The sequence below is a fragment of the Brassica napus genome, chromosome A8 (assembly GCF_020379485.1).
Source record: "Brassica napus cultivar Da-Ae chromosome A8, Da-Ae, whole genome shotgun sequence".
NCBI lineage: Eukaryota > Viridiplantae > Streptophyta > Magnoliopsida > Brassicales > Brassicaceae > Brassica > Brassica napus.
Window position 1 is genome coordinate 16917528 of NC_063441.1, and position 12344 is coordinate 16929871.

General features: G+C 34.8%; 3 protein-coding genes across 3 annotated transcripts; all 3 read left to right on the forward strand.

The window, feature by feature from the left end:
- The first annotated feature begins 644 nt into the window (after positions 1-644).
- On the forward strand, positions 645-3116 carry LOC106361373 (ubiquitin carboxyl-terminal hydrolase 3). The gene is made up of 6 exons (XM_013801109.3): positions 645-952; positions 1421-1537; positions 1865-1963; positions 2046-2243; positions 2323-2504; positions 2582-3116. Exons 1-6 carry the CDS (start codon positions 836-838, stop codon positions 2985-2987), a joined length of 1119 nt encoding a protein of 372 aa, XP_013656563.2. The 5' UTR covers positions 645-835; the 3' UTR covers positions 2988-3116.
- Positions 3117-4919: 1803 nt separating this feature from the next.
- Positions 4920-6966, forward strand: LOC106361372. The gene is made up of 7 exons (XM_013801108.3): positions 4920-5209; positions 5669-5783; positions 5893-5945; positions 6050-6331; positions 6400-6442; positions 6529-6637; positions 6722-6966. The coding sequence occupies exons 1-7, from the start codon at positions 5186-5188 to the stop codon at positions 6804-6806; spliced, it is 711 nt and encodes a 236-aa protein (XP_013656562.2). The 5' UTR covers positions 4920-5185; the 3' UTR covers positions 6807-6966.
- Positions 6967-10936: 3970 nt separating this feature from the next.
- Positions 10937-11994, forward strand: LOC106359058 (F-box/kelch-repeat protein SKIP6-like; the record flags this gene model as incomplete). Its single annotated transcript, XM_013798817.3, has 1 exon — positions 10937-11994. A coding segment is annotated over one exon (873 nt), but the record flags the coding sequence as incomplete, so codon positions are not given.
- Between the last annotated feature and the right edge of the window lie 350 nt (positions 11995-12344).

Consider the following 12344-nt stretch of genomic DNA (forward strand, 5'->3'; position numbering starts at 1 on the left):
GATAAGCGTTGGAGGTCACGGGCTTCAATCCACATTCCATTCGCTGAACAAACATAACCAATTGGGGTAAACCCAGCTACAAACTCATAGGCGACAAAACATCTTTTTGAGGAAAAACACCGTAGCCAAGTAGACAAATCTGAAACAATAGAATCCGTAGCCACAGACACAATTCCATAAAACAAACCTCACAATGAGGTAATAAATTGTTACTACAAAGAGTAACTTCCTCATACTGAGGTAAAGAGAGCTTTAACCTGAAGTTCAAAGGGTGTGTAACATCCTCAAAAGGAGGTAAATAGTCAGTAATTCCAGAACAACATAACATCTTACGACAGCTTGAAGCTTAAGGACAGATGGATCCACCAACGGGTAACCAAGGTTCCCATCCGAGAACTGCACAAAGCAGTAGAGAGCATAGAGCACAAACGAGTATATAATAATAACTATAAAACATAACGAGAATGACTTGAATCGAGTAAGTTGGTTGTTACAAGAAACTCTACATGTGGGGGTAATATTTCACCTATTATAAATCAACGTCCATTTCATGACATTTAAAAAACTTAGAGGTCTAATTTGCAATTTCGGCTCGATGTTTTTTTTTTTGTTTATCGTCAACCTCTATCTCTATCTATCTCTCTCTCCTTTATAATATTCCAGAGGGCAGTAATATCGATTATACTGAGAGAGAGAGAGGCTCCTTCGCAATCTGAAGAATCATCCGATCGAATCGAACAATACGCAGATAAGGATTGAGAGAGAGAGGATAGTTTCGTTTTAGGGGAATCAGCGATCAGAGAAAACGGTGATACGGAGGCTAGTTCTAGGGCTGATGGGCGCCGCGGGGTCCAAACTCGAGAAAGCTCTCGGCGACCAGTTCCCCGAAGGCGAGCGCTACTTCGGCTTCGAGAATTTCGGCAACACTTGTTACTGCAACAGCGTTTTGCAGGTCCCTCTAACCTCTCTCTCTCCTGCTTGTGATTCCCTTCATCTCGAATTCGATTTTTCCTTTGGTGATTTCTTATGGGTTTGTTGAATTAGTCATGTTTATGCTCAAAAGGTTACACCTTTTTGTATTATATCCTACGAATCTCTGATTGAGAGGGGAAAGTGAAATTACACAAAGTTTCAATATTTCTGGAATCATAAGGTTAAACTTGGTATTTGCAATTGTTGTGTATCTGCTTCATTGTTATTGGGGGTCTAGTGGAACTTGTTACATCACACAAAGTTTGAATTTTTCAGGAACCATAAAGGTTTTCGAGGTATTTGCAATTGTGTATCTGCTCCATTGTTTTTTTCAATCTCTGTGTTGTGTCCTATGTAGTGTATATGATGAATATGTTCTTGTCTAGTAGAGAAAGCCTTTTCCTTATGTCAAGTAAGGAGCTTATGTGTTCCAAACTTCTTTGTGCAGGCTCTTTATTTTTGTGTTCCCTTTCGTGAACAATTGCTCGAGTACTATACCAGCAATAAAAGCGTCGCAGATTCTGAAGAGAATCTTATGACTTGCCTTGCTGACTTATTTTCTCAGGTGATTTTTAGATCTGTCTCTCTCTCTTTTCTTCTTCTTTTTTTGTTTAGTTTATTCATCGTGGTCATTACTTTAGTCCAGTCTCAACTCAGTTGATCAATCTTGGTTTACTAGATTTCTCGCTTGACATCATTAACGGAGGAAATCACTTATTAAAAGGCACGAGTTAATAGGAACGTGGTACTTATATGTTAGACTGTAGATTATGTGCTTTCTGGATAACTACAATAATGTAAACTGGATTAATGTAGCACTTAATGTCTCCTACTCATACCCTGTCATCATCTACTCTGATTATTGTGTGCGTGGGTAAATGCCATTGCGTAGATAAGTTCCCAGAAGAAGAAAACGGGGGTTATTGCGCCTAAGCGATTCGTACAAAGGTTGAAGAAACAGAACGAGCTGTTCCGGAGTTATATGCACCAGGTTTTCTAGCAAGTTCTTCTGTCTTCTTTTACATAGGCAATATTACATTTTATATTAAAGTGACATTACTATTGTCATGTAGGATGCACATGAGTTCCTGAACTACTTGCTGAACGAAGTTGTTGACATCCTGGAGAAAGAGGCAAAAGCTACTACAAAACCTGAACGTGAAACCTCATCATCATCATCCCCTGAAAAGATTGCAAACGGACCCAAAGCTCCCCTGGCAAATGGTGTGCACAAAGAGCCTGTTGTGACTTGGGTCCACAACATTTTTCAGGTCAGTTCCCTCTAATGAAACGGTTCTCTTTTCCTTCTAATCTGTGACTAAATCTTAGTTCTGTATATGTTGTGCACAGGGCATACTTACCAACGAGACAAGGTGTCTGCGATGCGAGACAGTGACAGCAAGAGACGAAACGTTCCTGGATCTAAGCCTTGATATTGAGCAGAACAGTTCGATAACTAGCTGTTTGAAAAACTTCAGCTCAACAGAGACTCTTCACGCTGAAGACAAATTCTTCTGTGACAAATGCTGCAGGTAAGATGATGGTTCTTTACTCTCACCCCCCATTGCTTTTCGAAGTTAAATTACCTCAGCTTTTTCTTTTCTTGCAGCTTACAAGAAGCACAAAAGAGGATGAAGATCAAGAAACCACCACACATCTTAGTCATCCATCTAAAACGGTTCAAGTACATGGAGCAGCTAGGACGTTACAAGAAGCTATCTTACCGAGTTGTCTTCCCTTTGGAGCTAAAACTGAGCAACACGGTGGAGCCATACACAGACGTGGAGTACTCGCTCTTTGCGGTGGTGGTTCACGTGGGAAGCGGACCGAACCATGGTCACTACGTGAGCCTGGTGAAGAGCCATAACCATTGGCTATTCTTTGATGATGAGAACGTGGAGATGATCGAAGAGTCAGCAGTGCAAACGTTCTTTGGATCGTCTCAGGAGTATTCGAGCAATACTGATCATGGTTACATCTTGTTCTATGAGAGCCTTGGACCAACAACAAAGTGAAACAGCTGAGTAAGGGGAAAAGGACTTTTCTTTTGGATATTTTTCTTTAACTACTTAGTAATGGTATATGACTCTCTTATATGTTTGTGACTTAAAAAGTCATTCAAATTGACAGTTACTTTATATTGACTTTCTCTGTCTCTCTCTCCCCCAAAGATACATATTTGGTGAGTTTAAATTGAAAAGTTTTTTTTTTCTTTTAAACTAAAAAATCTGTAAACTTTGAAAGGCCATGTACTGTTAAAAAGCAATGAATAAAAAGAAATATACAATACATTATGTTGAATTACAATAGATGTGTTTAAGTTAACAGTTATGAGAGTGTATAATCATCTATTGAAAGTTGGGAAACCAAAAAAAATCTGGCTCTTGATAGAATTAATAACCATGATTTAGAAACAAACCGAACAAGAACAAAATGTTGCTTGATGTGATGTTGATTTCAAAGTCTGTTTACAGCCCATTATAATTAATTGAGCTGGAAATAAAGTTAGGCATCGCGAGAATCATACTCGTGTCGTGAGAATAAAGTTATGAAACAAGAATACAAACAAATAAACAATGTCTAGAAAAGAGAGAGAGAGAGAGAGAGAGGAGTTCACGGGAGAAGAAGAGGAAGAAGATACAGCCAGAAAAATAGCACCACCCGTGACCGTGAGCCATGTCCTTTTCGTTATGTTTGCTCATCTACAAACATTAGTAGTTTCACACTGCAACTTTCCAATTTTGAAAAGTCTAAGTACTCTTCTAAAACCATGATTTAACTAAATAAAGAAAAAAGTGTGTTACAAAAAAAACCCTGATATTAGTAAGTAAGTCCATAAATTTTCAAAAATGCTGGCAGTGGGCATGGGAATTAAATGCATATGAGAAAATTACATTTCATCATAAGAAAAAAAAAAGGGAAAAGCATATGGAGATGGGGGTGGATTTGATATGGTTGGGGTAATGTCTCTTGATTCTGGTACAATTAGGGGTGGGCACTTCGGTTATTTTATCGGTTCGGTTCGAGTTCGGTTCGGTTCTAGAATTTTTCCAGCTGAAGTAAACCATAGTTAGTTTGGTTTGGATCGATTTCGGTTCAGTTACGTTCGGTTCGGTTTATATTCGGTTTGGTTTGTATTTCGGTTCAGTTCGGTTTAATCGGATTTCTCTTAGTTTATTTATTGTACAAGAAATCATGTTTTAATACATACATGTATGGTTGTCATGAAATAATCGCGTTGGACATAATCAAAAATTAAGTATGTAAATTAAATTCAATTTAATTAGACTTGGCTTAGGTTTTAATTTTAGGGTTTAAAAGTATACGCTATTGAAAAAAATTAACATGGAAATTATGTGGGCTTAATGACGAATATTACAAAAGTTAGACGAAGTGTCATGGAAATCAAATTATATTAGGATTTCCTTCGTGCAAAAGGAAATAACGTGGGCTTAATCTTAGGATTTTAATATCTTGATATTACTAATATTTTTAATTTAAATAACTATAAAAACACTTCGGTTTATCGGTTCGGTTTAAACCAAACTGAACTGAACCGTTCGGGTTAGAAAAATCTCAACTGAAAAATTTGAAATGGACTTTGGTTTGGTTCGAATCGGTTTTGGTTCAGTCGGTTCGATTCGATCGGTTCGGTTCGGTTTTTTTGCCCATCCCTAGGTACAATACCATTTATATCAAGAAATTGTTCCGTATAAAATGATATGTGCATTACAAAAAAAGGTAGATGTTACTAGTATATGACAGCTCATAAATAGTATTGACTTACTTATACAGTTGTAAATTTAAAAGTACAGACATGCATTTATCGTCAGAGTAAATTAAATGTCATTAATGTTGATGGTAATAACAATAATGAAAATCTCTAATCAAGTTTGTTTAATTAATTCAGGAGGGATATAAAGACAAGAGAGATGATATGATAGAAGAAGAAAGAAAAAGGGTAGTTTAGGAAATAGAAAAAGTGGGGTAAAGGCGAAGGATTAGGAGTTGTCGTTATATCTGTTAGATGAATGAAAGCAGAGAAAGGCATTCACAGCTTAATCACGCCGGGCCCTGAGGAGTAGAGTAGTAGAGCCTTGTTCTGAACTCTCTCTCTCTCTTTCTATCTTTGAAGCTTCTTTACATGCAACAACAACAAGTCTCTTGAAAACTTCTTCTTAATTTTCTCCGTGGGCTCACGATTCTCTTTGTGATGGCCGCTGCGACTGGTGAAGGGGTTAGTAATAAAGATCACTCACTCCTTCGGTTTTCTCTTTCTTGGAATCTAATTCACATTTCTTTGCTTTCGATGGATCAAAGTGAAAGATTTTTATATCTATTAACTGTTTAGTGTTGTGACTTGCTTCTTGGCAAACTCATTTTCGTGGTGATAATGCTTTTTACCAAATTCAGCAAAAATATTTGAATCTGAAAAGAGACTCCTCAACTTGTACAGTGTTACTGTTGGCATCTCTAATCATTATTTTTTTGGGTTAACATTTGTGATATTTTTTGGTTGGATCTTCCATGTTTTTTTTTTTGAAACTTAAAATCATGGTTTTAGAAGAGTTAAAAGACTTTTCAAAATTGGGAAGTTGCGGTGTGAAACTATTAATGTTTGTAGAGAAGCAGGATCTTCCATGTTGTGATTTTGATTAATGTAACTGACACTAAAATTCTGATATTTATTCAAAAGGGGAAGCAACAATTCCCAAGTGTTGCAGATGGTAACGGTAACGCACCAGTCAAGTATCCAAGCTTCAAGGCACCTAAGCTTAGCTTCTCTGATGGTGCCAAACATAACTCCATAGGTAAAACAGCTACAGTTCAAATTCCCTACCATGATAAATTGCAACAAAAAGAAAAAAACAGACTAATGAGCTTTAAATTAACCTTCTCCTTTTTTTGCAAATTTTGCAGATGTGTTTCCTCTTCTTGTTAAGGAGGCTGACCATGGCATCAAGAATTCACTAGTGAGTTCTCTGCTTTTGAGATTAGGATTTTCTTACATTAGAACATGATAGTATTATATGATAAAGTGTGCAAAGTCCTTACAAGCTTTGCCAATTTTTATTAGGTCCAAGATGTGTGCACTATCTCAGTCTTACCTGATGAAGGAAACACAATCCCACAATGTACCTCCCAGTTTACTCTCTTAAGCTTCGTCAAGGCTCTGCTTCCATCTAAAAGCCAGATGCTCATCGACGCGCAACTCAACTGTCAGAAAACGCAGAACCGCATCAACGTGCTACTAGGAGGCACAGATTCCTACCAGTCATGCGTTGTGGACATCAACGTCGAGAAAGGGAATGGTGCTGAGGCTGAAGAAGTTGTTGCAAGTCTCAAATCCGAGAGTGTAGTAAGTGCTCTTATCTATACGTACATATGATAGTTTACTTGGTGCCTAACTCTTATGTCTTTTTACAGCATATGCAAAAGGTATTGCAGAGACAAGCAAGCTTGAGCACTGGTAAAAAAAGATAACAAACATTTAGGTAAAATTGCGTAATTAGCTGTATATGAACTGAAATCTTGAGAATATTATTTATGTTGCAGATAAAGCTATCTCAGAGAGATGCCATGATGCACCAACGAACAGGTGGAGAAGATACAAGCGTGCTGCTTCATTTGATTCAAGAAAAATTGTCATTCTATTCTCCATCTTGTAAGTAGTACTTAACTCTACATGAGTATAATAAAGTCATTATAGTATATTACTTTAACGATGCATATTCACTATGATATGCAGATCAAGTGTGGGGACGTTGATATTGATCTACTTGACACTGAGAGTGAGGCTAATAAACGGTGACAACAGCTTCAATCATATGTAGTCAGAAACTGTAACATCTGTTTGAGCTTTGTTTTTGAATCTCTTTTTCCGAAACTCCTTTGTTCCAATAAATGTTGATAAAAGTGAACACTTTCTTTGTGAATAACACTTGCGAGTGCTTAGTGTCTATAAAATAATAACTATAAAGAGATTCAAAAGAACCAAGTTTATATTTCAGTTTTAATTATGGCAATTGATATAATCGTGATTGCCTGATAACTTTCCAACGGAAACAATATCCACCAAATAAACCACCATGGATTCAACATGCGGAAGAAGATTTCAAAACCAAAGGAAAAATTTGCTTTTGGCCAAAGAAGAATTTTTCAGAAATTGTATTGAAATATGTCTTTGTTTTGTTTTATGGCAATATTTGTACAGTTTTTGGAAGTTGGTCTATGCAATTTTTAATTTTTATTGTTGAATTAATACTTTGGATTCTAAACTGAAAATATCTACAAATCTAAATTTGAATGAAGCCAATAAACACACAGCACATAGAATTGGTGTTTACAATGAGATTAAGATTAAAAATCTTAAAAATTAATGAAGTAGATGCTCTATTAACAAAAACATCTTGATCATTTCCTCGAGATACTTCATTTGATCTATTTTTTTCATTATTTTAGTTACATCATGTGTTGTTTTTCATTATTGTGTTTGTATTTGTATAATTTGTTTACGATTTATTTGATATATTTAGGTTTACAACAAAAGTTTTCAAATATTTTCTTACTTCCAGTTCTTCTTGATTTCTTATTTCTTTTAGTGTGTTTCTCATGCCACTTTATTTGCTAGTTTTATTGCCCTCCAACTTCAATAAGTTCTTCTTTGTAATATTTTTGTTACTCTTAACAACTTCATTATAGATATTTTCAGAAGGGAAAAATAATATTTGCTAGTCATGATTGCAATATATAAGCCACATGAAAACAAGCCATACATTACCAAATGAAATTGAAAAAACTGGAAGGAGACTATACTTTTCGACATGCTCATTGTCATTGAGATAAACATGTTATAACAACAAGTGCTGATTCATTAACTGATAACTTGTGGTGGACATTTGCAACTAAGGTGGCAGGAGTTTTGGTAGACGAAGGTAATACTCTGATCGGAACGACATTAAAGCTATAATTATCATTGATGACAGTAAAATATTACACAAATTAGTGTTGAATAAAAAGGGAATCATCTACAGAATCACTGAAGATAAAGAAGAAGATGAATCATTTAAAGGGTACAAAGAGATAATTAGTTAAGACATAAAGAAGATTGCTTGCATTTTTCATAGAATCTAATAATTTTCACTCAGTCGTTTATTTTCTTCATATCTTTATTTTTATGTCGTTGAGAAAGAAAAAAAATGAAAAAGATAAACGACTGAGTGAAAGTTATTAGATTCTATGAAAAATGCAAGGAATCTTGTACCACAAATTATTTGGTATATAGTTTCTCAATTGAGATATTTTTAAATGTAACTAAAGCTCATAAGTAAAAATATTAGGTAAATTTGGAAATATAGACCAAATTTTTACTATTATTTTTCTAATAGGATAAAAAAATTGTCTTATTCTTTTTTACTGTTTCACTAGGTGATAACCCGCGCCCTGCACGGAATAAATAGATTTCAAAATATTATCACTTTTAATTTGTAGACATAACAAAAGTTAAAGTCATAGCAAAAAATACTATATGTTATAAAGTAAGGGTTAGAGGAAATTTAATATGTCAATCTAAATTAAGTTTGGAAAATTTTGTTTAAAAATTGTATATTTGTTTGCATAAAATAAATTATAAATATAAAATAAAACGAAACATAAACAATAAACTAATAAAATATAAAAGAAACAATGTCTTGAGTGGTTTCAAATCGGAAACAGAGTTAAAACCAACCATTTGATTGCTTGAGAGAATGTTTTGATATGAGCAAAGTCGAGAAGAAATGTGTAGTGAGTTTTCTGAATTATAGAAGCCGTATATTTATACTAAAAAGGAATCGCCATGTGGTCATATGGATTCAAAATAATGGTCGTAACTAAATGGAATATTACACATAACTTGCGCTCCAATCTTAGTCGAGAATTACTTTAATATTGTAAATAGTTAATGCAAACTTTCTTTTATCAATCGCAATTGAACAAATTCAAGAACGTTCACGATTATTAATTGATTATAATAATTTGAACCTTAATCTACGTTCCTTATAAACAAAAGTCAAGTCCTCGCAAATCACATATTATTACCATCAGTTTACCAAATTTGTAATTTAAAAATATGTCAAAGTTATTAGAAGTTTCATTTTTCCCAATCATCAATCAATTTCGTCCTTACAAATAACGTTTGAATCATGTGCAATTTGCTCAGCCATTATTTGCATTATGCAAGTTGGCGTTAAAATCTTAATTATGATAGATCACCTAAGGTAAGTTTTTATATGTGTATGCCAGAAAATCGTATTGTACCTTAGTTTCTATAATCGTAAGGCGGGGATCATCTAACAATTTAATGAAACGGGGCAAGTATATGTCATATGCATGGTTCTTCTGTTTCACTATTTTAAGAAAAAAAGTTTTTTTCTTGATATATTCTTAAGAGAACAAATATTTTCCGCATTTTTAAGAAAATCAATCACTTGAGCACGTATTGATCATCAAATACTTTTTAGGATTTTTCAGAAAACAAACTTTGGTTGATAATCGCACATTAATTTTTTGCATCTATATTCATTTTGAATAAAAAAATTGGACCACTACGTATGTCAGTAATGTTTTTGTTTTAAAACAAATTAATGAAAAAACTTCAGTCAAGGTAATTAACATAATTTTAAAATATTTGATGTAATACGTAGAATTTCGGTTAAGGTAACTAACGCAAGAAATAAATGATAAGGTTTGATATAATACGTATCAACGTATATATGTGATAAATGTAGACAAAACTAAGGTAATTATAATGTTTTGATCAATGGCATGTTGTGTAATTACTCTAGTTAACAAAGGGGTTTTAAATAGAATTGGTGAGAGAGCTTGTGGAGTTGCCACATAAGAAATGGCACACTTGTAATAAACACATGAACTAAAGGTTATTTATTTTTAATGCTCCTCAAATAATAAGAAAGGGATTAAAGTTAATGAAATAAGCAGTTTTACAAACCAAAAATTATGAACAATACATGAAATATTCATTGCAGTGTAATATTATCTTTAGGAGTTCTAAAACTTGTTAAATAAGAAGTTCAAATTTTTTTCTACATATAGCAGATTTTATATTCTACGAAAAATTGCATAGTGGAAACTGAATTCCATGTTTTATTAAAAATCTACTTTTATTAGAATGAATAATCTACAAATTTCAAAAAACTTTCTAAATTTCTTTTGAATTATATTACTCCTAACTTATCACTCCTTAAATTTTATGGAATATATAGTCCACAAACAACCCAATGCTCTAAGATAAGTAGAATTGGATTTCAAACCTCTTGTCTTGTTTCTACACTAAGTAGAATTTGTATTTTACGGATAATCGACCAAAATTTTAAAAATATGGGAAATACATTTACTGAACATTTTGAAAATAACGCAAATCTTTTTATTTCCACATATGATCCATCTTGTAAGTAATATTAACTCTACAGCGTGTAATAAAGTCATTGTAGTACATTACTTTAACGATGCATATTCACTATGAATTGTCTTGGGTTATGCAGATCAAGTCTTGGAACATTGATATTGATCTACTTGACACTGAGAGTGAAGTTAACGGTGACAATAGCTTCAATCATATGTAGTCAAACTGTAACATCTGTTTGGGCTTTGTTTTTGAATCTCTTTTCCCTAAACTGATTTGTTCTAATAAAAATGTTGATAAAGTTGACACTTTCTTTCTTTGTGAATAACACTTGCGAGTGCTTAATGTCTGATTAAAGTAGTTACTATAAAGAGATTCAAAAGAACCAAGTATTGATCTGAAATGACAATATTTTTGTTAATGTCTAAAGCTAAAATAACAGTCACGAAGTGTTTCATTTGTAAAACTTATGGTTGCAGTTACCGGAGATTTTGGAGGCTTCAAAGATCCTAAAATAATCGGGCCAAGATGGGCCTTATAACTACTTAATGGGCTTGCTTGTGTTGTTGTTTACCGTTTACTATTAAACTATTTTCGTTTAAAACTTTACAACTATTTTCCACCAAGAAGCAGCTGATCCCTATACCTTCTTTCCCCACCCAGCCTGAAACTTTGTCCTCTTTAGTGGCGTTGGATTGGGGCATTTACGTGATCGGTGGATTTAAAGACGGCGAAGATGTTCGCTCGCCGGATGTATTGCTCTTGGACTGTCGTACTAACACTTGGCGTAAAGTTCCTTCCATGTCGGTTGGTCGTGCTGCAGCAGCGGCTGGAGTTATAGACGGGAAGATATACGTGTTCGGAGGCTGCGAGGAGTTAAGTTCGCCAAACTGGGCTGAAGTGTTCGACCCGAACACTCAAACCTGGGAAACTTTAGTTCCCATGGATGATCGGAACGAAGGTGATAATGTCATCCGCGAGACGCTGGTGATGGATAAGAAGGTATACGCAGTGGACTTCTGGAGCGGAAGCTTGTTTTACTACTCGCCGGGTGACGGCAAATGGGGAAGGAAGAAGATACCAGAACAAGTCCAGAGTTACTACTGTGTGATGGAGAAAGTGTTATATGGTTGTGATGAAGTAGGGAATGTGGTTTGGCGGGATTCAGAGGAACTGGAGTGGAAGAGAGTGAAAGGTTTAGAGGCTCTACAGTGGAAGCGTGTAAGGAAGCTTAGCATTTTCGGCGTGAACATTGGGGTCTTTTGGGTTGGGCTTAGGGGAGATGTTTGGTGTGCTGAGATTTCTTTGGAGAGACGTGGCAAGGAAGGTGAGATTTGGGGAAGGATTGAGTGGTCGGAAGCTGTCGCCACATTTTACCGTAGCTTCACTCGTACCAAGGTTGAGGTTTTGTATGCGGCCGCTGTTAACGTCTAAAACGAATTAATCAGTTGACAAAAAGGTGTGTGTGTGTGTGTTTGGGGATATTTTATTTTCCTTTCTCTGGGTGTTGCATCTTCATATTCTAGTTCGTAATAATTAATATGTTTTGTATGATTTAAATGCTTTCCTTCTCTGTGTGTTGTCAATGTCTAATAAGATGAAAATCACAACTCTCTTAATCATTTGTTTTCTTTGGTTCACAAGTTTCTTATGTTTACTTTCTAATCAACAAGAACAGCCGCCTCCTGCCACCTTCTCCTCCTTGTAATGGATTTGAAGTGGTCTTTATGTTCACATCAACCATGTCCTCTTATTTTGTCGCCAATGAAATATGAATCCATCCCAGGTAGTAAGGTACTGCAGCCATCTTTCGGAACAAAGCCTTCAAAAATGACTCATGTTTCATTGTGTTGTTTGTTAATTTCTTGCTCTGGTGCTGTATCATCATATTCTAGTTCGTAATATATAACGAAGATAAAAAATCACAAGAAAAAAACTTACTTGGTACTTCTTTTCGTTGGTTCACAAG